The sequence below is a fragment of the Hylobates moloch genome, unplaced genomic scaffold (genome assembly GCF_009828535.3).
Source record: "Hylobates moloch isolate HMO894 unplaced genomic scaffold, HMol_V3 SCAFFOLD_5, whole genome shotgun sequence".
Taxonomy (NCBI): domain Eukaryota; kingdom Metazoa; phylum Chordata; class Mammalia; order Primates; family Hylobatidae; genus Hylobates; species Hylobates moloch.
Window position 1 is genome coordinate 103,278,037 of NW_026652280.1, and position 27,030 is coordinate 103,305,066.

The 27,030-nt window shown below is 53.1% G+C and overlaps 1 protein-coding gene across 3 annotated transcripts; it reads left to right on the forward strand.

Moving 5' to 3' along the window:
• On the forward strand, positions 1–27,011 carry RORC (RAR related orphan receptor C). 3 transcript variants are annotated; one of them, XM_032154607.2, is made up of 11 exons: positions 1–78; positions 2,420–2,449; positions 15,043–15,128; positions 15,516–15,657; positions 16,896–17,408; positions 17,626–17,747; positions 18,704–18,836; positions 18,994–19,101; positions 19,283–19,393; positions 20,903–21,012; positions 24,716–24,891. In XM_032154607.2, exons 1-11 carry the CDS (start codon positions 39–41, stop codon positions 24,875–24,877), a joined length of 1,557 nt encoding a protein of 518 aa, XP_032010498.1. In that variant the 5' UTR covers positions 1–38; the 3' UTR covers positions 24,878–24,891. The 3 variants fall into 3 exon arrangements, with proteins under 3 accessions (XP_032010498.1, XP_032010499.1, XP_058295257.1); XM_032154608.2 differs by lacking the exon at positions 24,716–24,891 and adding an exon at positions 26,928–27,011 and having other exon boundaries at positions 10–78; XM_058439274.1 differs by lacking the exon at positions 1–78 and adding an exon at positions 669–870.
• Positions 27,012–27,030: the final 19 nt, after the last annotated feature.

Consider the following 27,030-nt stretch of genomic DNA (forward strand, 5'->3'; position numbering starts at 1 on the left):
AGCCAGGGCAGCCAGGACGGCACCAAGGGAGCTGCCCCATGGACAGGGCCCCACAGAGACAGCACCGAGCCTCACGGGGTAAGAGGCCCATGGCCCTGCCTGCAGGTGGAAGAGACTGCCGGAGGTTCAGAAGAGGGCAGAAATGGCAAGAGACTGGGCAAGAAGTGAGGAGGGGAGGGAGGGACAAGAGTGCTGAGGAGAAAGCCCTGGGTTGGCAGGGAGGGAAACTGGAGGAGAAACAGGAGGAGGGGCTAGGGTGATGACAGAGAAGAAATTGCAAAAGGAGAGAAACAGGAAAGAAAGGGAGAAGTGGGAGAAGGAAGGAACAGGTTGGAGGGTAGATGGGGAGGGAAGAGCCAAGTCAGGGGAGCCAGATCTAGACCCAGCGAGGGGTCAGAATGTGGACAGGCCCTCCCAGGTGTGGGCCTGCCCCAGGAGGCACAGGGACACTGCTTCCTTGATCTGGCCAGGACCCCAGACAGCAGTGGCCGGGAGGCTGGCTGCTCCACCTTCCGTTCATTCACCAGTGGAGAAACCTGTCCTTTAAGGAGTGACAGACTTGGGGAGTGTGGCAGGGGGAACCACACCCTGTCAGCTGCCCACGACCATGTAGCCTGGTCCTTTCCTCGCCACTCACCCAGGGGTGTGGGATTTCATCTCTGCAGAGAATGTGGGGCACTGGGCCATCAGCAGGGAAGGACAGAATGTCAGGCCGTCCTTGGCCCCACCCATGGTCCAAGTCAGGAACCCCCTCAGAGCAGGATCCCAGGGCCATAGGCTTGGTCAGCTGTGAGCATGGAGGAGGAAAGTTTGAGGGCCAGAGCCACCAAGCTCCAGGGCCACCTGGTGGAGGAAGAACTGGCTGCCTGGGTGAGCAAGGGGAGCACCCCCACCACAGGACTGCTCTGAGGTGCAAGGCTACAGGCCAGGAGCCGGTGCCACGTCAGGGAGGAAGCTGGGTGGGGCCAGGCAGGAGCAAGGGGAGGTGGGCGGGGCTGGGTGGGGCCTTGCCACCTCGGGGCAGTCTTTTCTCCTCCCTCACCCCAGCAGAGCCCAGGCCATGAGGCCACTCGCCTCCACACAGCCCAGTGACCATGGCCTGCCAGTGGGGAGCATCTCCCGGGCAGAAGGGCATTGTGTGTGTGTGTGTGTGTGTGTGTGTGTGTGTGTGTGTGTGTGTGTGTTGTGTGTGTGTGTGTGTGTGTGTGTGTGTGTGTGTGTGTGTGTGTGTCGGGTGTCAAGACTGAACAGCAGAAGGAAAAAAATAACAGAACAGAGTCAGAGGTTAGGGAAGCTATAGAGGGTGTAGGGCATGGTTGAAGCGCTTTCTGAGACAAAAGACTGGCCCTGTGCTCTGTGATGAGCTGCTATGTGGATGTAGGAAATGGGCCAAGGTCTGGCAGGGGAATCCTCTTTCCAGGGGCTCCCTGGCTAGGTGTTTCATAGATGCTAACTGCATGAATGGGTGACACCCCCCCCCACCAAACATGCTCCAGCTAAGGCCCTCCCCTCAAGGGCTGCTCCTCCTGGAGGTCCGAGTATCCGTGTGACCCCATCAACCCACTCATGCTCCCTACTGCCCAGTCTCCACCCAGACCCGGCCACGCAGCAGCAGCAGAGAAGGGATGCCTTCCTCTTCAGGCTGGTAGGCCAGGGAAGCCTGGCCCATGGAAGCCAGAGAGGGGTCTGTGTTTGCAGCTCTCCCCTCCTCTTCCTCCAAACATCCTCTCCCCCTACTCCCAACCCCCACATCTCTGAAGCCCTGGTGTTTTCAGGCATAGATAAGCAACCAAGAGATTTCAGTCCCACAGAGATTTAACTCTGGCTGTAGGATATTTCTTGTGCACCTCCAATGAAATTGCAAGGTGAATAAGACCGACACCTCTGGAAATTACAAGGTGAATAAGACCGACACAGTCCCTGCCTTCACAGGGCTTTACAATTTGGCAGGGAAGACCCATTTCATAGACAATGACACAATTACAGCAGTTAGGTGACAGTTGGTGACATGGTGAGTGCCAGGAAATAAAATGCAAGGAGCTAAATGTGTCAGCACAAGGGCAGGGGAAGGGGGTGTGTGTGGCTTCTCCAAGGAAGAGACATAATCAGAGACCTGAGGGAGAAAGAGAAGTTGGCTAGATTAAGGGGTACAGGACGGACGGGCATTCTAGGCAAGGAGCAGCTTGGGGGAGTCCCAGAGGCAGTGAGGAGCCTGACACTTCTGGGTACCTGGAAGAGGGCCAGTGTGGCCCAAGGGCAGAGGAGGAGAGAGGGACAGTGCAGGGGGTGGCCTGCCTGCCCTTCAGACGCCAGGCTCTGAGGGAAGGAGTGCGGCAATGGGATCCTAGGAGTGGGGGAAGTGTCTCAGCCCCTCATGGTCTTCAACCTTTGACGTCAACCCCCTCTCTTGTCTTTACAGAGCTGCTGGCTACAAAGAAGACCCACACCTGTGAGTAGGGGGTCCGGGGCAAGAAAATGGCTGGGGCATAATGAGATGTAGAATAATTCAGCAAGTGATCTGTGGGGGGACTGAGGTTGGACAGAGGTGGAGGAGTCAGGAAGAGATGGCAGGCAACAGGAAAGCAAGGGGAGGTGCGAGGAAACCACAGATCAGGGCAATGGGAGGAGATGAGGAAGAAGCCTGAAGCATGAAAGGAAACACTGTAAAGAAACCAGGAAAGAACAAAGGAAAAGGGAACCACCTTGTGAAAAAAGGCGAGGAGAGATGCTGGACAGAGGCAGGGAGATGGGAGGGGGTGGGGGCCGACTGCCAGGCCGGGGAAGGAAGGAGATAGAGGTAGGGGGGCGTGCAGAGGCGGGGTGGCCTCAGGAACTCAGCGCTGCTGCCAAGGGAGACAGGGAGCCTGCACCAGGCTTTTTTTTTTTTTTTTTTTTTTTTAAGACGGAGTCTCGCACTGTCGCCTGGGCTGGGGAACAATGGCACAATCTCAGCTCACTGCAACCTCCACCTCCCAGGTTCAAGCAATTCTCCTGCCTCAGCCTCTCGAGTAGCTGGGACTACAGGCACCCACAACCACGCCTGGCTAATTTTTGTATTTTTAATAGAGACAGGGGTGTCACCATGTTGGTCAGGCTGGTCTCAAACTCTTGACCTTGTGATCCACCCCCCTCAGTCTCCCAAAGTGCTGAGATTACAGGCATGGGCCACCGTGCCCACCCTGCACCAAGCTTTATGGTGCTGAGCCAGGTTTGGTGTTCGTCTCTGTGGTTAACACATCCTGAGGTGTGAACAAGCCTGGAGCCAGCCTGTGCAGGACTAGAGAGCAGGAGAGCTTTATCTCTGTAGGAAACAAAATGGACAGGGGCACTCTGTGTCCTGGGGCCCTGAAAGCCAGATTACAGCAGGTAAGAAGGGCACTGGAGCTCAGAGAGGACTTCCCAGTGGATGCTAGTGAATAAGCATCGTCTCTAGGGACCACTCAGCACATCAGCTCTCCTCTCCTAGTTTGCGGCAAAGGCTAGTCCCCCAGAGAATGCACACAGTCCCAAAGCTATGCCCATCAGGGCTATGCGTGCCCTTCTGTGAGCATGGGTCCCTGAATCGAGAGGATCCCTCCAGGGTAGGAGTGGCCACACCATTTCTCCGTAGCCGTCCCTTGACTGCCTTGCCAGTTCCTCCTGAGAGCTCACTGCCATCTCGCCCACTGCCAAAATTGTCTAGAGCCTCCCTGTTCCAAGTAGAGACATCTCAGAGAGCAAAGCATTGCCCTTCTCCCTGAGCTGGGCAGCCCAGGGCTGAGGGCCATCCAGGATGCTACCTCCTCCTGGGTGGGGGTTGCTTTGCTCAGCATAATCCTGATCAGTGTCTCGCCTGCCCTTAGCCACAGGGCCCCACGGAAATGCTGAGCAGGGCCCCGGGAGGAAAGCGGGTCAGGGAGTGACGCGGGTGAGCTGGGGGAGGGGGGTCACGGACCATATGTGGGTGGGGGGAGTAGGGGGACTTTCGGAGCAGCAGGAACTGGGAGAGGTCAAACCCTATTCCTACCCTTAACCTCTGACCTCAGAAACCTCAGCCAGGACTATACCTCCTTATCCCTTTCCCAACCCACCGGTCCTCATGTCCCCACCCCAAGAGTGTCATCCTGAGGATCCAGGCTGACAGCCTCTCCCTCACTCCACAGCCCAGCTCCTGAAGCCCCAGGAAGGCCCAGGAAGGCAAGGAAAGGCCTGTGCCTGGATGACAGGGTCTAGAGTCCCAGCAAGATCAGACACCTCTCAGGAGTTTGCCCCACAGAATCTAGGAGACATTAAGGCCTCCCCCAGGCCGAGAGACTCTGAAAATTGGCTCCTGAATTGAGACAACCCCAAGATGGGGGTCCAAGATGGGGAACCCAGGGGAACTCCCCAGACCAAGAGGGAGCCTGAATACTGAGGGGCCCTGAAGAGGGACTCTCAAAGCCAACATACCCCACAGAGCACCTAAGAAGCTGAGAAGGTCTCTGGAATTGTTTGGCCCCTCCCCCAGGCCAAAAAACACTCCAGAGAGACTCATATACCCAGGCTGAGACACCCTCAAAAGCAGACTTGAACCAGAGAAACCCTCCCATCCTTCAAGTGGGATCCGAAGCCAATCTGCCTGGGCTTGAATCCTGACTCTGCCACTTACTAGCTGTGTAACCTTGGGCAAGTTACTTAACCTCTCTGTGTCTCACTTTCCTCCTCGAAATGAGGATAATGGTAGCTACTTCACAAAGTTTTTTTATTTTTTCTTTTTGAGACAGTCTTACTCAGTTGCCCAGGCTGTAGTGCAGTGGCATTATCTCAGCTCACTGCAAACTCCGCCTCCCAGGTTCAAGCGATTCTCCTGCCTCAGCCTCCCGAGTAGCTGGGACTGCAGGCGCTCGCCACCATGCCTGCCTAATTTTTGTATTTTTAGTAGAGATGGGGTTTCACCATGTTGGCCAGGCTGGTCTCGAACTCCTAACCTCAGGTGATCCACCCGCCTCGGCCTCCCAAAGTGCTGGGATTACAGGCGTGAGCCACCGCCCCTGGCCCACATAAAGTATTTTGTGAGGATTAGATAATCCACATAAAACATTGGGAACCATTTCTGACACACAATAGTAAGCACTATTATTATGATTATGAGTATGACGATGGTGATGATGATCATTATCTACACTCCAATTTCAGCAGTTTGGCTCCTAAGGAAATTTCTGATTTCCTTCTGTGGATTGTGGGTATTTGCCTGGTGATTATTACTGCTTCTATCATTTCCATGTATTCCCTAGCGCAAGATATATGTGGTGTCTGCAGGGAGGAGCGTGGGCATGGGGGTGGTGGGACAGCCCCCCAGGCTGCACCACAGTGGGTATGGCTGTTGGCAGTCCACAGGGTGTCAGGTGGCAACATGCCACCACCCCAGGCAGACATCCTATGACTTACCTCTGAAAACATCCCTGTCCCTGAAGTCACCTGGCAAAGAGGGTCAGGCTTGGAAGGTCCTCAGGGGTAGCAGGAGTAGAAACCTGGCCTCAGGCTCGTGTGAGCTCCATTCCGGCTCCCCAGCCAGAACTACCCCGGCGGGTGGAAACAGCTTTTACCGCGTGTGGCTGTCGCATGTGGTTTTGGAATTTTCCAACGCCCCCTACGATTGGCTGCCCCTCCCCTCACACCGTGCCCCAGGCCCAGATTGGCCACGTGGGGCGCCTGTCATCCTACTCACTGCACCCCTTGGGGGTGGGGTGGGGGGTTGTCACTTGGCCACCTGTGTGGTGCAGAGCTTAAACCCCCCCAGCCCAGAAGCACTGGGGGAGAGAGCTAGGTGCAGAGCTTCAGGCTGAGGCGCTGCTGAGAGGGCCTCGCACCGCCTCTGCCGCCAGCTGCACCCCACTCCTGGACCACCCCCTGCTGAGAAGGACAGGGAGCCAAGGCCGGCAGAGCCAAGGCTCAGTCATGAGAAGTAAGTGAATGGGGCCACCTGGGGGCGGGGGAGCCTGGACCCTGTCGTCACCCCTCTGGAAAGGAGGATGTCTTGGGAACAGTGTGAGCAAAGCTGGGTGCTCCTTCCTGGCAGGGTGCGTCCTGGTCAAGGTCAAGATCTGTTGGGAGATGGGTGGAGCAGCTGGGGAGTCCTGCTGGCCAGGCAGCTCCCTGACAGCAGCAATGGTAAGAGGACTGTTGAGGAATTCCTGAGTTCCAAAAAGAACCTCCAAGAGTATCTGAGGTATCCAGGCCCCTCATTTTACAAAAAGACTGAGAGCCAAGGAGGCTGCGTACTTCACCCAACGTTACACAGCTGGTATCTGATGGGGGCTGGTAATTACCAGGGGCCCTGAACGCACTCTCCTGGCTCTTGTTACAGTGTTTCCCTCTGTGCCTCCAGCCTGCTTGTGAGTAAAAGGAGGCCAGAGCAGTTGCTGTGCTCTGAAGCAACAGGACCGCGAGAGTCAACTGAGGTTGGCAGGCAGCAGGGCACAGAATCCCCACATCCAGGCCTCAAAGCCACCAGGCTTTCTGCCCAATCCAGGGACATGAGGACTATGTGGAATCCAGTCAGGGTGCACCCGGACACATGCCTGCGTGTGTGTGCGTGTGTGTGTGTGCGCGCGTGTGTGGGGGGGTGTGTGTGCGTGTGTGTGGGGTGTGTGTGTGCACGTGTGTGTGTGCGTGTGTGGGGGGTGTTTGTGGGGGGGGTGTGTGCGCGGGTGTGGGGTGTGGGGGGGGGGGGGGGGGGGGGGGGGGGGGGGGTGTGTGCGCGTGTGTGGGGGGTGTGTGTGTGTGTGTGTGTGTGTGTGTCTGTGGTTCTTCAGGGTCAGTCACCCATTTGACGGGGGAAGCAAGGCAATGGAAATGGGATTGGAAAGACCTCAGTCTCACTCTTTTCCTGGCTTGGAGCCTGGGCCAACAGTTGGTGGGCAGATGTCTGGGGTTCCTGTGCCTTCCAGCAAAGCAAGGGTGGGCAACCTCAGGAAGTCCCCTGTACTTGTTGTGAAGGGAAGTCAGGGAAGCCAGAGAAGCTCTCAGAGCACAAGGTGAAGGAGGAAAAAGGAAGCCCCATGCCCCTATGGCTGAGGACTGAGGCAGCCCCAGCTTCAACCTGGGGTCTTCCCACAAGCCACAGAAGGGAGGCCGTATTGAGTCCTGGAAAGACCCCTGGACTGACAGTGTAAGACCAGGCACTTATGCCGCCTGTCACTGGCTAGCCATATAGACTTAGACAAGCCAAGTCACTGGGCCCTGGTCTACCATCCGCAAAACAAGGGAGCTGAATTTTAAGATAGAACAACAAAACCAACTATGGAGAGTCTCCCAGTTCCAAAGGCCCAGGGCCAAGAGAGAGCCCAGTGCCCTGAGGCGGGCATCCCCAAGGGTGATGAAGGAGACTCAGCTCTCCCAGAGGTTAGAAGGAAGGGAAACCAAGGAAAGAAAAGAATTCCACTTCTGTGATGGGGACTGAGGCCACAGTGCAGGCATATGAGCTGGGGTGGATAAGGAGGGCTGGAGAGAAGAGTCAACAGCTTCTACACAGAGGAAAGGGCCCCTTGGAGCTTCAGTTTCCCTTCTAGCTTCTCTCTATTAGCAGCAAATGCTGGCAGACTGGTCTTCCCAGAGATGGCGCCTAATGAGCAGATCAACCCTGGGATGAAATGACTACATGTGCTTCTAGCCCAGCAGTGCGGCAGGAGTCCCCAGCAGGGGCTGAGGGAGACGCTTGTCCAGCCCTCCATTATTCCCACCCCCACCACACACACAGCCCCACCCAGGCTGGGAGGTAGGAGACAGGGCCTCCTCCAACGAGGGGGTCGGTGCCACTGGTCCTTCTCACTTGGACATTTACAGGTATCTCATAGCCCCAAGTTATCTGACCCCAATGAGTGCCAACCACCACCAGCCCCTCCAACCACCGATGGCGAGAGTCAAAGCACATGGGGCTTGGGACTGTGACACACCCAGAGACCAAGGGCCCGACAAAAGGAGCAGAAACAGATCAAGAAATAAGGAGAGATGCAGAGACCCAACTCAAAGGGCAGGTTTCTGGAACACCTGGGGAGAGAGTAATGTCCAGCTGGAGGTGTGGATGGAGAAACACCAATAGAGCCAAACGCATAGAGGTGCGGCCGGGCACGGTGGCTCATGCCTGTAATCCCACTTTGGGAGGCTGAGGCTTGAGGCCAGGAGTTTGAGACCAGCCTGGGCAACAAAGTGAGCCCCTGTCCCTACAAAAAAATTTTTTTTAATTAGCTGGGCATGGTGGCATGTACCTGTAGTCCCAGCTACTCAGGAGACGGAGGCAGGAGGATCGTTTGAGCCCAGGAGTTCAAGGCTGCAGTGAGCTATGATCAATGTCATGGCACCCTAGCCTAGGTGACAGAGCAAGACCCTGTCTCTTAAAGAAACAAACAAACATGAAGGTATGAAGCCCAGAAACAGAGCTGGAGTGCAGAAGATCACGAGGCACATAGACACAGGGAGAGGCGGAGAGAAAAGATAACTGGCAGTAAAGGGAAGACAGGGAGACACAGGGTCTAGGAAAGCGGTAAGGGGGAAGTAGGGTGGCTCTGACAAGGATGGCACCGGCGCCCTGCCATCCGACCTGCTGCTGTCAAGTGGAGGTAATGTGTCTGTCTATACACCAAAGAGACTCCCAGCCAGCCAGACGGAGGGTAGCCCAGACATCTTCCCCTAAGGGCATGGCCAGCATGGCGCCAATAGGCACTCAGGCCCTGGCATTTGGCCTGGATGGGGAGGTGGGAGGCTGAGGGGTGCGAGGTCACTGTCTATGAGCTGATCTTTCTTAGGTTTGGTCATGATCATGAGGAACAGTGGGCCAGAAAGGACTCCAAGTCCCCAGGGTACATAGATATCACCCTGAGAGCCAGGGCCATCTTAGGACTCCGTGAAGGGCTTCTTCCTTCCTTGCATGGCTCCAGCACACTTCTCTTTCCCCGTCTTCCCATTCCTAACAGAAATACCAAACCACCGAGCCCAAGGCGCTAGACTCTGAAAAGACTCAGCTTGTCCCAGCACAATGAAAATATTCGGTCCCTACCAAGGGCTCCTCCCTGTCCCCTGCCTCTGTGCTGCTGACTTAAACTAACAGGAAACAGGACTTTCTAAGGGCTAAGGTCTCTCCCAGGCAGGCAGCCCAAGGCCCTTGCTCCTGTTCCCATACAGCTAGTCCTTTCTGAGGTCTCACCTCCACGCCTGCTGCTGCAGTGCAGCCCCTTCCCTGGGGCCCTGAGGCTCAGAAAGAATGGAGATGTCTATTTTGGGGGAGGGACAGTAACAAGGCAGGGCCTCAGGGTCAGAGCCAAGGTCTTTCTGGGTCCACTACCCTCCCGGAGCAGCAAAGGTGCTCTGGGATGGGGGACAGATGGCCCTGAAGGCAGGGAAGGCGCTGATGGTGACGTCTGGGCTCCCACTCGCCAGAGCTTCCTCCTAGTGATTCATCCCCTCCCCCATTCACTAGTTGTTTTCACTCGCCTTTCTCCAGTCCCAGACTGCGGGGGTGGCGGAGGCACCAGGAGGGGGTTTCGGCTGGCTGGCTGGCTGTCATTCATGGCTTTTCAAAACCCCAGACTCTCCCTCGCCCACCTGAGTTTTAGCTTCACTATTTTCTCAGCCCTAGGATCTGGGTGTTTCAGCAGAAAATTCTCACCAGGAGCTGCGATGAGGGCCTTGGCCTGGGCTGGGGGTAGTGTTCACCAGGTAGAACCACTTCTTCCCCAGCCCCCACCCAGCCCTCCCACTCCTGCTCCCCTGTGGTGGCACCCACCACCTTGGTTTCCAGCTTTGCAGAAGCTGGGGGAACTAAGAGCTGAGAAAGGAGGGAGGCTGGTGACAGGTTGGGGTGTGCAAGGGACCGCTGACCAGAGCTGTGGTCTCGGTGCGGATTGAGACAGAGAGTTCTGCCTGTGGGGAGGGGAGGAGCTCAAGCTAAGGAAAGAGATGCATTCCTCTTTCTCACTCATTCATTCATTCTGCAAAGAGAGGCATACCAAGATGTATGGAAACCTAGTCTATACCCTAAAGGGGCTGTGGTGTTCCCGAGGAGTCCCCGGGAACCCTGTTGGGATATATAAGTCGTCCCACTTGGCCTTAGAGAAAGGGGTAGGGCAGGAGGAGACTGCGACCTCAGAGGAAGAGTTGGGACAGAGGGAATAATATCTCTTGGGATCTTTATACAAACAGGAGTCCTGGCTTTAGTTCTGTGGGTTTCCTCTGTGAATTCTGTTCCTAGACCACCACACTCACCTCACACTTTTTCCCCTACAGCCAAATAACCATGTCCTCTACCCAGGTCTCCGGTGTGCATTTGGGCGTCTTATCCTCATAAAGTATGTAGCTTAAGGCTTGAGGGCACTGGCTGCAGAATTACAGAGATCTAGGTTCAAATGCTGGATCTGCCACTTCTGGCTGTGTGACCTTAGTCAAGCTGCTTATTCTCTCTAGGCCTCAGTCTGTAAGATGAGGATGATACTAGCAGGGCCTACTTCACAGGGTTGTTGTGATCATTAAATGAAAATGCATGTAAAGCCTGGCACAGAGTAAGAATTCAGCCAATGCTTATGTCTATCATTATCCTTTCTCCTTCGTCAGTATCCACTGGAGAAAAGGGAGAGAGAAAGAGGAGAGGAAAAGGCCCATCTCTAAATTGACGAGGCACCAGGAGGAGGAGATGAGGACCCCGGGGTTTCTCTGTGTGAACCCATTCTCTACCATGATGGTGGGGGGTGGTGGTTCTGGGGTTTGAGGGGAGAGATCCCCCTGGGTTGCAGCCCCTCCCCTGCTCCTACCACTTCCTCTCTGTGGCATAGGGCACCTGGACAGGGCCCAGGGTTGGCTTCCTAAGCTGGCACAGGGCCAGGCTCTGGAAGTACTCAAAGCACTATCACTGAATCTCGCAGCTGTGAGAGGCTCGATTAGAGGAGGATGGAGGACTTTGCCTCTACCGTATTTCCCCTCATAGCAGGAGCTACTAGGATGCTCCTGGGGGTACTTCAGTCTCTAAAGCAATCCAGAGGAGATTCAGTTTCTTTTTCTAGTATTGTCTCGGAATGAAGTTTTAGAGGTCACACTGGATGGCAGAAAAGATACAAGAATGAGCTCAGGAAAAGATCGCCAACCCCAGCCCCACTCCCTGGAAGGAGCAAACTGGCAAAAAGACAGGAATAGGGATTAAGTTCTTATTACTCAAAGTATAGGCTGAAGACCAGTAAGCTTAGGCACCAACTAAGAGCTGACCAAAGTGCAGAATCTTGAGCCCCACCTCAGATCCCCAAGTAATCTTGTTTGAGATGCAAAAAGCCATAGTCATTCAGTTATTAGATGACTTAAGGAGCTGGCGGGTGCATTTGGGCATTTGTCTCTCCTTTTGGAAGCATGTGGAATTGGAGTTTTCTTTTGGAGAAAGCTCTCTCAGGAGAGAGCTACAGTGAGAGAGCTGTAGGTGAGATCAAAGATCTTTCCAAGACAGCAGGTGAAGGTAGAGTTAGGGCTGCCATGGGAGCAGTGGTGCAGGGGCTGGCTCGAGGTTCCTGACCTTTGCTTGGCTCTAGTTCCTGGCACTGGCAGGCCCTTAGATGGTAAGTTCCTGGCAGGCCTGGCTCCTGGGCAACAGTTTGAGTAATCCTGTGATTACTCAGCTCCTTCTCCCCAATCTGAGTTCCCACCACCTGCTGCTTCAGGGACGTGTCTCCCAGGGGTAGCTTTTGAAGGTGAGTTATCATCAGAGATGTTTTCAGCTCCTCTCACCAACCCCCAAGTCAACCAGCCCCCTTCCCGTTCTCCCCCACCCCTTCTGTACAAGTAACACACACCCTCATGTACACAGCACTGGTACTTTCTTTCTGAGGTTTGGGTGGATGGCATTGAAGGGAGTGCAGGTGGCAGGGGAAGGAGGGGGGAGCAGGACTAGAGGGCCTGAAGTGCTGAGGGGGCCATGGGTTGGGCAAAGGCCAGGATACAAGCGTGGATTTTCTGTGTTTCAATGTTTCCGCAGCCATCTCTCCATCCCTAGATCTATGTCTCTGTTTTTCCTGGTCCCAAACCTCTTGGTCTTTCCAGCTCAGTGAGGCTAGGGGGTCTGACATTCTAGCTCAGAGTCTTTGGCCTTGTGTGCCTGTCTCACTGGGTACTTCTGTCTTGGACTGGGAGGATTGAGGATGGGCTGACCAGGTGGCTGGAGTCCAAGGCTTTGGTGTCCCCCAAACATGGGTATCTGCGAAGGGGGTCCTTGACTGGCCACATCTTCCTATGAGAAGGTCAAGGTCTTGGTGACACTGTTGTGAGGTTCCTAGGGCCAGGAGCAGCAGTGGATCAAGCATGGGGCAGGGAGATGTGTCTGGGGTCACCCATGTGGTCAGCACACACACGCACGCGGATGTGGCTCTTGGAGAAGGGAAGAGGCAGGGAGGCCTGTGGTTGACTGCTGGGCCAGAGCCCGAGTTCCCACTGTGGCTTGGCCTAATCTCCCTCCCGCTTACTTTTTTGGGTGGCCCATGTTGGTTTCTCCCGTCTCTGGTCTTAGGCCAGTGAAAAGAGAGATGCCACAGTGTTGGAGGGGGAGGTGTTGGGCAAGAACAGAGTCCACAGGGCCCGAGTGCTCCTCTCAGCCTTGCCAGGCCCACTGGGCTTCTCAGCCTGACCTTTGCTCAGGAGTAACTTGAATACACAGTGCTTTCCATGGGTGATATCATTTCATTACTCTCTGTTACCTACAATCACCCCATGGACAGGCAATAATACTTTTATCCTGATCTTGCTGACAAGAAAACGCAGGTCTAGAGGAAGAATCTAAGTGACTAGAAGTAAGGGGGCCCCCACATTTTCTGCCCCTGTTCCAGACACCCAGTGCCCTCTTATTCTCTCTTCCCCTCCATGCATTAAAATCTGCTCTTAATTTACTGGAAAGAATCTGGAAAACTCACTTACCACCTGGTCCTGGGGGGACCACAGCTTACAGTGTGAGCATTGGAAGCTTGCTGCTGGGCAGGCACGTGTGGCTGGGGGTTGGGTGAGGAATTGAGTGCTAACGAAGGGATTTCAGATACCCATGTGCCCTGTCCCCGTCGGGGGCAACTACTGCCTCTGACTCACCTCAAGTCTGGCCTGAGGGATGATGGTTTAAGAGTGATGGAAATAATATTTTGGGGAATGGCGGGCAAGCCATGGTCTCCCTGCCCACTTCACATCATCAGGCCGGATATGTGACCAGTGTCCAGGCCAGGGACTGGAGGTGAGCTCACAGCAATGTGCATTCGCCCTCCAGAGAGGCTGCCACTTCTTTTGCCCCTTTGGTGGGAGACATGTCATAGATTAAAAGGGGCTTTGGCCGTTCTCTTTACTCTTCTGGCCTGTCCTGCCCCAGGACTCCCCACTCAGAGGGGAGGCAGCAGGTCAGTGATGGTGGAAAAGAGACCCATGTGCTCTGGGAAATGCTAAAAACACCTACAGTAACCAGGGATCCCAAGCTTTGCCCAGCTACCTTTCAATGAAGAGCTGGGAGAAGGCCTCCTGTGGTCCCACAGAGCTCATCAGAGAGTTGTGGGCATTGACAGGAACAGGGCAAAGCAGAGATGAGCCTAGGGCCAGCAGCAAACCACAGGGGTGGGGAAGCAGGTACAGGTTACAGTGAGTTCGGTGGGAGACAGAACCCGGGGTCCTAGTGCCCCATGAGCAGACGCTAACATACAAATATGCACGTGTGGACGCAGGAGCAACCAGATATGTCGTAGGCTCACAAATGACACGTACTTTTCATGCATATGCACACGCACAAACACACCTTCAAACATGCCCACTGAAATGTGTACCCCAAAAGACAGGTACACAGAACAGCATAATGGAAAGCTCAGGGGAACTGGGATGTAGACCCAGCTCTCAGGCAAACTAGCCTATGACCCTGGCCCAACCGCCTTGCCTTATCTGGCTTAGTCCTTCATCGGTAAATGAAGAGGTTGAATGAGATGGTCTCTAGTCTCAGCCATTTTTTTTTTTTTTTTTTTTGAGGCGGAGTCTCCCTCTGTCGCCCAGGCAGGAGTGCAGTGGCGCGATCTCGGCTCACTGCAAGCTCCGCCTCCCGGGTTCACGCCATTCTCCTGCCTCAGCCTCTCCGAGTAGCTGGGACTACAGGCGCCCGCCACCACGCCCGGCAAATTTTTTTTTTGTATTTTTAGTAGAGACGCGGTTTCACTATGGTCTCGATCTCCTGACCTCGTGATCCGCCCGCCTCGGCCTCCCAAAGTGCTGGGATTACAAGCGTGAGCCACCGCGCCCAGCCAGTCTCAGCCATTTTTAACATTGATGATTCATGTTCACACAAATGGATACAGATACCCTTGTACAAACATAAATGTTCACACTCAGACACACGGATGTACACAAAGCCACACTCTCTCTGCTCTGGGGCCAAGAGCCTAAGAACCTTTCTTTCTGGCTAATTCTGGCTAATTCTTTCCCTAGGCTCTCAGGCATCCAGCAGAGCTGGGGTGTTGAGCCCCAGTTTCCTGGGCTCCTCCCTGCCACCCCCTCACCCCGTCTCTGTATAGCACCTCCCTGAGCCTTCACTGTCTGGCTGGGAAGGACTGGCATCTCTGCCTATCCCCCACCCCCTGTGTACCACATCTTCCTGCTATACCCTACACTCTGCCCATGGGAGCTGAGCCCCAGTGGGGGAGGCAGGCACAGAGAAAACCCCTTGGGCGGGAAGCAGGTGTTGTGAGGCAGTGAGGAGTCCTATGTCCCAACGCGGGAGGGAGGCAACTGGAGCTTTTCAACTCGAAGGACTGAGCAGGTGGCCCCTCTGCAGCTGCTTTCTCTGCCTCCATAGCAGATACAACTCCCGGCTGCCCCTCGACACTCCCCTCCTCTGTGAAACAAACGCAGCTTCTTCACACCCTTTGCTGAGAAGCATTTGGCATTTCACTTCCCCTTCCATTTTGCAAGAGGGAAACAGCAAGCTGGAGCTGGTTGGAGAAGTAGGGGAAGCACCAGGTACCTGTATCTGCAGCCCAGGTACATGGTGGTTGAATGCAGAAAAGGCTCCTGGGCTGACCTACTTCTCTTTCTCTCTTCCAGCACAAATTGAAGTGATCCCTTGCAAAATCTGTGGGGACAAGTCGTCTGGGATCCACTATGGGGTTATCACCTGTGAGGGGTGCAAGGTGAGTCGTAGGCATGTGTATGCATGCATGTGTGCGTGTGCATACACAAGCACACACACACACACACACACACACACACAGCATCTCCTTAGAGATAAACAAGGGGCTTAATGGCCTTTGTTCTGACTCCAGGGATGATCTCCTGGGCAGCCAGGAAAATGCCTGAGTAGTGCCTCCCTGCAGGGCCCTCAACACTGGCAGGGCCCTGTCTTAAGCTGGGGAAATGACTACAGGATAAATTGCAATTACACAAATAGATGGAGGAGAGAGAAAACTGACAGGTGGTGGGATGTAGAAAACCTGCCAGAGCTTGTGGGCTGGAGGCCTTTGTGAGTGAGCTGGGCCTGACCAGGATAAGCAGTCTTGCCCTCCACCTGCTTTCCCCAGGGCTTCTTCCGCCGGAGCCAGCGCTGTAACGCGGCCTACTCCTGCACCCGTCAGCAGAACTGCCCCATCGACCGCACCAGCCGAAACCGATGCCAGCACTGCCGCCTGCAGAAATGCCTGGCGCTGGGCATGTCCCGAGATGGTGAGGCCAAGTCGACAGCCCCCTGGGGTTTTTTTGGTGTCTCCAGAGGGGCAGCCTGGCCTGCTGAGCTAGACAAGGCTTAACCTGCAAGACTGCCCGTCCTCTGGTCTGCTCTCCATTCCTCCCCCTTACAACCCCTTGTCTCCTCCCCTGCAGAGATGGATGGGTCACCCCCATCAAAATTCTTTGGAGCCCCCAACTTTAGGCTTTGCTAGAACAAAGCTCCTCTTTCCAAGGTCCCATACCTCTTCATCTCTTCTTACTTGGAACGAATTCTCCTCACTCTGCTTCCCTCTGGCCCAGCTCCCATGCAGCTCTGGCACCTTCCCCTGCTACCCTGTTGTTGTAGTTCTAGCTCTATCTCCTTTCCTAGTTCCCCATTCCCATAGTTGGACACAGGACTGTAGCCAGGAATGGAAACAGAATTGGCCTGAGAACAACCAGAGGGTGATCACGGGGGAGGGCTGGTGTTCCTGGTGCCTTATCCACCCTCCTCACCCACCACCTCCTCACCAGTCCCCCTGCACACCTCCACCACCACAGAAGGAGCCTAGGGTGGAGCTGGGGGGCCATGAGGTGATGAGGAGCCAGAAGGAGCCTGTCAGCACTTTTCAGTGCCCAAAATAACAAAGCAAAAGGAAGCACGCAGGGGTGCAAAGGGGCAGGCGGGGCGAGGGGCTGTGCCCCCACACCTGGGAGGGGTGGCAGGGGGAGTAAAAAGGCAGGAAAGAGAGAGCAGAAGAGGATGTTCAGAAACAAGCCGCGGAGCCCGGGTTGGGCTGTGGTGAGTATCTAGGTCACCAGGGAGCCTGCAGGCCTGACCACAGGGAGACCTGTGTTCTCAGCTCTCCTCTTCCTCCGACCCTCCCAAAAAGGCGAGGTGACCCCAATACAGCTTGAGGCCCTCTGCTCGACCACCCCCAGCCCCAATATCTGGAGGCCAGAATCCCCAGCCTAGACTCGTTGCTTGAATTCTGCCATGATTCAAATCTGATCTAGAACTTAGAAGATTTTGCTTAGCAGATTGAAATGGCAGGCTGGACAGACCCCAGAAGCAAACAAGAGTGAGAGGTGGATGGGGTCTTGAGCATAAATTCCCTAAAGGCGAGAGAAGCTGTGCTTGGAGTCAGCCATTCAGAGAGCAGCAAGTTAATCCTTTAATGACCAAATGCCTGCTGACCCTGCCCTGTGCCATGTTCTCCTGCCTCATAAACCCCTGGTCCCTGGACCTCTTTCAGCTGTCAAGTTCGGCCGCATGTCCAAGAAGCAGAGGGACAGCCTGCATGCAGAAGTGCAGAAACAGCTGCAGCAGCGGCAACAGCAGCAACAGGAACCAGTGGTCAAGACCCCTCCAGCAGGGGCCCAAGGAGCAGATACCCTCACCTACACCTTGGGGCTCCCAGACGGGCAGCTGCCCCTGGGCTCCTCGCCTGACCTGCCTGAGGCTTCTGCCTGTCCCCCTGGCCTCCTGAGAGCCTCAGGCTCTGGGCCCTTATATTCCAACGGCTTGGCCAAGGCAGGGCTCAATGGAGCCTCATGCCACCTTGAATACAGCCCTGAGCGGGGCAAGGCTGAGGGCAGAGAGAGCTTCCATAGCACAGGCAGCCAGCCGACCCCTGACCGATGTGGACTTCGTTTTGAGGAACACAGGCATCCTGGGCTTGGGGAACTGGGACAGGGCCCAGACAGCTACGGCAGCCCCAGTTTCCACAGCACACTGGAGGCACCCTATGCCTCCCTGACTGAGATAGGTGAGCAGCTGGGGAGGTGGAGAGGGTGGTAGAGATGAGGGAGGGGTTTCCACCAGCACCCCATATCAATCAAACATGCGCCTGAGGGAATTGAGGGGTCCGGACGAGGGGAGGAGGGAGGAGGCAGAGCAGGATAGGCCAGGCTGAGAAGTGCCCCTGCGTGGGTAGGGGCAGGAGCTGGCTGAGATCAAGCCATGCCTTCCTTCTCCGGCCCCAGAGCACCTGGTGCAGAGCGTCTGCAAGTCCTACAGGGAGACATGCCAGCTGCGGCTGGAGGACCTGCTGCGGCAGCGCTCCAACATCTTCTCCCGGGAGGAAGTGACTGGCTACCAGAGGAAGGTGAGGCCAGGAGACCTGCAGGAAGGGAACACATCCCACCTCCACGGGGAGAGTTCAGAGATGGCTACCTGCACACACCTGGGTCCTGGGGCAGGGCAGGACATCACAGACACAGGCTGGCCAACAAGCATGTGCACACCGTCTATGCACAGTTGTGAATGTGTATATCTGTCTACACCCCAGCAGATGGATGAGCGCTTTTCCTTAGTTCTTGCCTATTAAAAGAGTACCTGGCCTTCATCCTGCCTCCTCTACCATGCAGACCTTGGTGTACCCTCCTTCCTCCTCTTCCATCAACAATAACAATAATCAGAACCCTGATTACCATTTGTTAAACACCACTTCTCTGCCAGGCATTGTGCTAAATGCTTTATGTAAATTATCCTCAGTCCCTACCACAACCAACCTATGAGGGTGGCATTTATTCCTATTTTTAACAGACAGAAACTGAGCCTAGAGGGGTTAATAGATTTCCTCAAGGTCACAAAGTGGTGGAACCAAAGTCAAATTCAGATTCATCAGGCTCCAAAGTTTATGCTGCCTTTTCGATTACACTCTCATGATACCACCTGCTCTAAACACACTCGTTTGGCACTTCACATTTGCTTCTCTAGGTTATTGAGACCTTGAGCATAACCTTTGTGGGGGAAGGGGCAGCAGTATGTCCTGTTCACCTCAACAAGATGTACCTTGTTGGAGGGCAAAGCTGTATCTCATACTTTTTTGATTCCCTCACAGCAGCTAACTCGGTGTCAGCAGCCGGTGGGTGCTCAGTGTGTGGGACTCACTGGCAGGAATCTGTGCATTTGTGCTAAGACCAGGCTTTTGAAAATGCTAGTTGAGAACATAGGAGTTCAGAGCCTACCCCTTGCAGTTTATTAGGTGGGGCTCCAGGGCTCAGGAGGATCACGGGGCCACACAGAGCACTACAGCGGGACCCTCCTCCCTCCCTGCAGTCCATGTGGGAGATGTGGGAACGCTGTGCCCACCACCTCACCGAGGCCATTCAGTACGTGGTGGAGTTTGCCAAGAGGCTCTCAGGCTTTATGGAGCTCTGCCAGAATGACCAGATTGTGCTTCTCAAAGCAGGTGCCCAGGGATGGGTGGGCAGGCCTGGGGGCAAGGGGACAGAGCACGGCACGGGGCAGAGCCAAGTGGAGGGAGGTGGCTTAAGGAAATCAGGGGGACAGAGTCAGATCTGGCTTTGCTTGACACTGTCCCTGCATCTTCTCTCCCCACTGCCCAGGAGCAATGGAAGTGGTGCTGGTTAGGATGTGCCGGGCCTACAATGCTGACAACCGCACGGTCTTTTTTGAAGGCAAATACGGTGGCATGGAGCTGTTCCGAGCCTTGGGTGAGGGGCAGGGAGAAATGAGAGAGAAGATTCTGATGCCAACCCCAGGCAAAGCTTTGTGACCCACGGCACCCTCTTTTCAGGGCGAATTGCCCCCTCTGCTCTAAACACCATAAGGGCGGTGTCCTCGGGCACCACCACTCCAGCCACTCTCTCACTTTTCTCATTTCCACTCCATCAGGCTGCAGCGAGCTCATCAGCTCCATCTTTGACTTCTCCCACTCCCTAAGTGCCTTGCACTTTTCCGAGGACGAGATTGCCCTCTACACAGCCCTTGTTCTCATCAATGCCCGTGAGTGTCGCTGGGCTTGGGTGAAGGACATTCAGGTGGCAGGGGCATGGCAGATATCGAAGAAGAGTCTAGACCTTCAGATGTGGTTAAATCTGGGAAATTGCTTTAAATAGCAGAATGAGCCCTACTCAGTATTGCTATAAAATAAAATGAGTTAAAATAAAGATTCAGAGGATGCTCAGAGAGGGACAAGAGCAGCATAAGGTGGGGTTGTGGGAAGTGGGGAGAAATGAGGTTGAGAGGAAATGAGCCACTTTCCTGACGGAAATGTGTCTGTTAGTCTGTGGCAGTGATTTCATTGTAGCACCCATCAGAATCACCTGGGGAGCTTTAAAAACTATTGCTGCCTGGGTCCCACTTCCAGAGATTCCAGTGTACATGTGCTCCGTGACTTATGATGGGGTTATGTCCCAATAAACCTATCATAAGTTGAAAATATGGTAAGTTGAAACTGCATTTAACACGCCTAACCTACTGAATGTCATAGCTTAGCCTAGCCTACCTTAAACGTGCTCAGAATGCTTACATTAGCCTACAGTCTGGCAAAAGCATATAACACAAAGCCTATTTTATAATAAAGTGTTGAATAGCTCATGTAATTTATTGAATATGGTTCTAAAAGTGAACAGCAGAATGGTTGCATGGGTATTCAAAGTATGGTTTCTACTGAATGCAAATGGCTTTCTCACCAACATAAAATCAAAAAATAGTAAGTCAAATCATCATAAGACTGGGACCATCTGTAATTGATCAGGGGTGTGCTGAATTTTAACAGCCACGCCCAGGCCACCAAGATTAAGAATCACTGCTCTGTGTGAACTAATTTTAAGGCTGTATGCCTATAATGGGAAGACTCTGGATATCCTATCCACTCCCCTGGCATGGAGTAACTGGGCTGAGCCAGCTGAATGCTAAATATTCAGAGAACCTAGGGAAGTGGGTCAAGCTGCTAACCTGAGTTTGCAGATCGAGACTATCAGTCTTCTGGCTCTGCCAGTGAGTGGACACCTAAATATGCCCCTCAAACTAGAAGATAAAAACTTTAAAGATGACTTCTGGGTATTTTATAGAATCAGGGCAAAAGTTAGTCACAGATTGCTGCAAGCCCCCTGGTGCAGGCCTGGGCACCTTCAGGAAGGCCACCTCCTATCAGGAGCCTTTTTCGTACATGGGAGAGCTCTTTTCCAACTCTTGTTCCCCTTATGACAGAATCCTAGTGCCTAGCATTGAATGAGCTATGTGGAATATCAGGTTACCAGGGAGAAGGTAGCTTGGAGTCAGGAGATCAGAAATTCTCATACCTTTCATCTCTTCCCAGTTTTCCTTGTAGACAGCTAGCCAAGCCCAACGTCTCAGAGCTTACCATTATCAAACCAAGGCACACACATGCACGCGCTCAGCTGAGAAGACCTCTATCCAGCACAGATGTCCAAAAAGATACACCCTTTTGTTGGGAGTTAATGTCCATGTTCTTTCTTGTTCTCATTACGGTCCCACCCCCTCCTCCAGACCGGCCAGGGCTCCAAGAGAAAAGGAAAGTAGAACAGCTGCAGTACAATCTGGAGCTGGCCTTTCATCATCATCTCTGCAAGACTCATCGCCAAAGTATCCTGGCAAAGGTAGGAGCAGTCCCTGGGGTAGAAGAGGCCAGGCCCATCGCCAGCTCTGTGACATCAGAGTTTGCGAGGGCCGGGGTCTGTGGGTACAGAGGAGGGAGTGCGGAAGTACCACGCTGTGTTTGAGAGCTTGCATCAGCAGTGGGAACTAAGGGAATGAACGGCTACTTCCATGTGCATAAAGACTGGAAAGTTAGAGGGCCTGGAACTGGGAGGGACCTCCAGGGAACAATTCAGTTTAATATAGCCAGCACTTACCCAGCACCTGCTTGTACAAGGCACTGTGGAAAGATACAGAGATTTGGTTGCTGCCCCCACCAAGAGATTTTAATCTGGTATGAAGAAGAGATTGGTGTATCACTAACTCACACAAAGTAGAATGTGGTATGTGATATAATAATAATGCAATTAACAGAGTGCTTTTGCTGACATGCTTTCTCATCCTCATGGCAACCCAGTCAATAGGACGGGTGTTCAAATCTCCCTATGTAGCAGCCGGGCACAGTGGCTCACACCTGTAATCCCAACACTTTGGGAGGCCGAGGTGGGTGGATCACCTGAGGTCAGGAGTTCAAGATCAGCCTGACTAACGTGGTGAAACCCCATCTCTATTAAAAATAAAAAAAATTAGCCAGGCATGGTGGCAGGCGCCTGTAGACCCAGCTACTTGGGAGGCTGAGGCAGGATAATCGCTTGAAACCAGGAGGCAGATGTTGCAGTGAGCCAAGATTGTGCCATTGCACTCCAGCCTGGGCAACAAGAGCAAACTCTGTCTCAAAAAAAAAAAAAAAAAAAATCTCCTTGTAGCTATTAGGAGACTTCAGTGACTTAAATGCAAGATTGAATCCCAGTGCTGTTTGCCCTCTTTCTATCCCTGTGTCCCCTATGTATAACTATAATAAGAGACACCAGGAAAATGTTATGAGAGTATAAAACAGGGATTAAAAATAATTTGGGGGTAAAAGGAGTGGGTCATAAATACTTCCCAGGGCAGATGACATTTATACTAGGCCATGAATGATGTAAGATTTTAACAGGCATTCATGGGGGTGGGGCAGGCATTCCAGGCTTAGGGAACAATAGGAGCAAAACAAAAAAAAATGAAAAAAAATCCTTTTCCTGGGGGTCTAACCAAAAAAATGGATGAGATGAGTATGAGAGGCTGGGGATAATTGTTTTATGGGATTTGGGTGTGGAACTAGGGTACAATGAAGACCAAGAACAACAGGAGCAAAAATAAGGCGGCAAAATAGTGTGTATGTGGAGAATCGCTCATGGTACATCCTGCCTAAAGTGTAAAATCAGGAGCTGGGATAGACTGATGGGGCAGAAGAGCACCAGATGATCAGCCTGAAAATTAGGTCAGGGGCAAATCAGAGAGGACTTTCAATGCCATATAAGAGTTAAAGCTTTATTTCTAGGCCACAGGGAGCTCCAAAGGCTAGAAACATGACACAATCAGAGCTGTCATTTAGGCAATTTACTTTGGAACCAGTATAAAGGAACCATTTATGTAATTATTCAAGCAGGCCTTTGCTATGTGCCAGGCACAGGGCTGGGTGTTAAGGGTACAGCAATGACTTACACAGTCTGTGCTCTGAAGAACTTGAACTTTAATCTGCTACAGGATGGATTTGAAGGAGGAGAGACAGGAATCTGGGAGAGCAATTGGAAAGCAAATCTGGTTGGATCTGCTTTCAAAATACATCACCTTCCCTACTATTACCACCACCCCAGCCCCTACCAGCTCTCGGCTCTCACTTGGACTTCAAGAGAAGCCTCCTAACTGAGCCCGTGTTCCACCCTCATCTGCCCTGTAGCAACCACATCACACCTACTCAGCACCCACGGTAGCCCTTTTAAAAATGCAGTCTCATCATGCCCCACTCCTGTGGTTTTTTCTTGTTTTTGTTGTTGTTTGTTTGTTTTGTTTGTTTGTTTTGAGGCAGTCTTGCTCTGTCACCCAGGCTGGAGTGCAGTGGTGTGATCTCGGCTCACTGCAACCTCCACCTCCCAGGTTCAAGCGATTCTCCCGCCTCAGCCTCCTGAGTAGCTGGGATTACAGGGGTGAGCTATCACACCCGGCTAATTTTTGTATTTTTAGTAGAGATGGGGTTTCACCATGTTGGCCAGGCTGGTCTCAAACTCCTGACCTCAGGTGATCTGCCCACCTGGGCCTCCCAAAGTGTTGGGATTACAGGCGTGAACCACCACACCTGGCCTTGACTCCTGTTCTCAGCCCTCCTGTAGCTGCCTGTGATGCCGAGAATCAAATCTAGAGTCTGTGTCATGGTCAAGTGGCTCATAACATGATCCCTGCCTTCTTTTCTCACGTGATCTTCCACTGCCCCTTCAAACACCCATTGCAGCCACACTTGCTTCCTTGCTATTCCTTGAACACAGCAAACCCAGTCGCACGGCTTTTGTACCTGCTATTGTAGTCACCTGGACGGTTCTTTACCCAGTTTTCCAAATGGCTTACTCCATCTCTTCATTCGGGAGAGGTTTTTCATAACCAGTAACCCCATACAAAAAGCTTTAGTTTTCTTTAAAGAACTTATTATCTGACACATTACATATTTATTTCCTGGGTCCCTCACCAGAATGTAAATTTAATCAAGGTACAGATTATACTTTATTGACTGATATATCTGATATATCACTAGAGGCCATCACAGTGCCCAGCTCAGCTTCAGATGGGTTCTCAACAAATATTTGTTGAATGAGTGAAGGAAGCTATTGCCATAGCCCAAAAAAGCTCAGAACAAAGCAGTGGCAAGGAAGAGAAAGAACCGAGGAGATATGACGGGATCACACCCTGCTGCCTGCTTTTCCCTGACTGCCTCTTTCCAAGAAAACTAAGCTAGTGGGAGGGAGGCAATGGCAGGCAAGAGACATTTTTAAGCCCCTTGGTCATAGAGGAGACTGCAAGAGATAAATTGTTCTTTCAGTCTTGCTCCAGTGAGGTCTCCCCGTCTCCATCTGCTCACTGGTTTCTGTGCCCTTTTCATCTCCCGTTTGGCTGAGTGCTGGCGGCATTGGTTTCCTACTTGCAGTGTTAGGTGCCTGTTTAGAAAGTCTGTTTAGTTCAAAGAGTTATTAAGCATGTGCCATGTGCTAAGCATTATGATAGGTACAGAGGAGACAGGGAAAGAGAGACCTCAGCCAAGGAGCTGAAATCTAGGGTGGGACGGCAGACAAATTGGACTATTTTCCTGCAATGTAGTAAGTGCTACACAGAGGAAAGCCCAAACGAAGGGCCCTTAATCCAGATGGGGAGCAGTTAGGGAAATAGTCTTAGGAGAGGTGACACCAGAGGGTAAGGATTAGTAATGGGAAGAGGGGAACAACATGCACAAAGGCAGAGGCATGTGACAGCATACAACAAGAGTCACAGACAGTCACTCTTACAAAAGCATGAAGTGCACATTAGAGTCTTTGATGAGGTTCATTCTAGAAGTATTGGGAACATAAATTGAGGGCTTCACCCAGAAAACATTCACCTGTCCCCCATCCACTCTCACTTCCCTCCAGTGTCCTGAACACACACGTACTTCTACCAGCGGGATTTGGCTGGTGCCAAAGTGCCAAGTACATAAGGGGAAGGCAAGGAGGGTTGGTCCTAGCCCAGGAAGAACAAGTGGACTTCTTTGCTCTGAGGAGAGCTGAAGTATTGACCCTCCCTTCCCCATTAACCCATATCCAGCTGCCACCCAAGGGGAAGCTTCGGAGCCTGTGTAGCCAGCATGTGGAAAGGCTGCAGATCTTCCAGCACCTCCACCCTATTGTGGTCCAAGCGGCTTTCCCTCCACTCTACAAGGAGCTCTTCAGCACTGAAACCGAGTCACCTGTGGGGCTGTCCAAGTGACCTGGAAGAGGGACTCCTTGCCTCTCCCTATGGCCTGCTGGCCCACCTCCCTGGACCCCATTCCACCCTCAGCTTTTTCCTTTCCCATGAACCCTGGAGGGTAGTCCCCACCAGCTCTTTGGAAGTGAGCAGATGCTGCGGCTGGCTTTCTGTCAGCAGGCTGGCCTGGCAGTGGGACAATCGCCAGAGGGTGGGGCTGGCAGAACACCATCTCCAGCCTCAGCTTTGATCTGTCTCATTTCCCATATTCCTTCACACCCAGCTTCTGGAAGGCAGGGGGTGGCTGGGATATAAGGACTTCTGGGGGACCAAGACATCCTCAAGAAGACAGGGGCATCCAGGGCTCCCTGGATGAATAGAACGCAATTCATTCAGAAGCTCAGAAGCTAAGAATAAGCCTTTGAAATACCTCATTGCATTTCCCTTTGGGCTTCGGCTGGGGGAGATGGATCAAGCTCAGAGACTGGCAGTGAGAGCCCAGAAGGACCTGTATAAAATGAATCTGGAGCTTTACATTTTCTGCCTCTGCCTTCCTCCCAGCTCAGGAAGGAAGTATTTGGGCACCCTGTCCTTTACCTGGGGTCTAACCAAAACTGGATGGGATGAGGATGAAAGGCTGGAGATAATTGTTTTATGGGATTTGGGTGTGGGACTAGGGTACAATGAAGGCCAAGAGCATCTCAGATATAGAGTTAAAACTCAAACCTCTTATGTGCACTTTAAAAATAGACTTTAGGGGCTGGTACAAATCTGATCAGAGACACATATCCATACACAGGTGAAACACATACAGACTCAACAGCAATAATGCAGTTCCAGAGATACATGAACCTGACACAATCTCTCTTATCCTTGAGGCCACAGCTTGGAGGAGCCTAGAGGCCTCAGGGGAAAGTCCCAATCCTGAGGGACCCCCCCTCAAACATTTCCATGGTGCTCTGGTCCACTGATCTTGGGCCTGGGGTGATCCAAACACCACCCCAGCTGCAGCTGTCTTCTACCACTAGAAGCCCCAAGAGAAGCAGGGGTCGCTGGCACTGGTCAGTCGGAAGGCAAGATCAGACCCTGGAGGACTTTCCTGGCCTGCCCGCCAGCCCTGCTCTTGTTGTGGAGAAGGAAGCAGATGTGATCACATCACCCCGTCATTGGGCACCGCTGACTCCGGCATGGAGGACACCAGGGAGCAGGGCTTGGGCCTGTTTCCCCAGCTGTGATCTTGCCCAGAACCTCTCTTGGCTTCATAAACAGCTGTGAACCCTCCCCTGAGGGATTAACAGCAATGATGGGCAGTTGTGGGGTTGGGGGGCTGGGGGTGGGATTGTGTCCTCTAAGGGGACAGGTTCATCTGAGTAAACATAAACCCCAACTTGTGCCATTCTTTATAAAATGATTTTAAAGGCAAGAGGTGTGTGTGTCAGAGGGTGCGGGAGATCCTTAAATTAGATTACCTGCATGCCTGCTCTCCAGTCTCATTCCTGGGTCAAGACTCAGGTTTCCAGCTCAGCAATCCATCAGCATTATACAGATCCAACCCACCCTCACCCCGACCCTGCAGTTTCTCCCCAGGTGGAGCAGTCCCTCAGTGAGGACTGTGAACGAATCCTCAGGAAGCCCCACTGTAGGAGCCTCAAACTGATCCCCACGGGAGATGCTCTAGACTGAGAACTTCCCATAAATGATACCCACAGAGAACGTTTAGATTTAGAGGTTGCACAGAATTGCTCCACATCTGGGAGACCAAAAGACAATCCTCTGGAAGGTGGCTGGCCCGAGCTCCCCAGTGGGGGAATCAGGATGTCAGAGAGATCCTCTGGAACCTGCTGTTCTTGCTATTGCATGACCCCTCCCTGGCACCAGAGCCTCCCTCCTGGCTCCCTCCCCTGTCACTTGCCAGCCTGTAGTGGTGCTTGCTGCAGCCCTCCCTGGTTGCTTTATTTATTTATTTTGCACCAACAGGGTTGCTGCAGACTCATTCTTGCCTGGTTTAAAAAGAGAGAGAGGAAAAAAAAAAAAAAGGAGAAATGCTTTCTGGCTCTTTTCTCCACCTCAGTCTTGGCAGCAGCGGCCGCAGCAGCAACAGCAGCAGCAGCAGCAGCGGCAGGCAGCAGCCGGGCAGCCAGGCAGCGGGGGTTGAGGCACACAGGGAAGGTGCA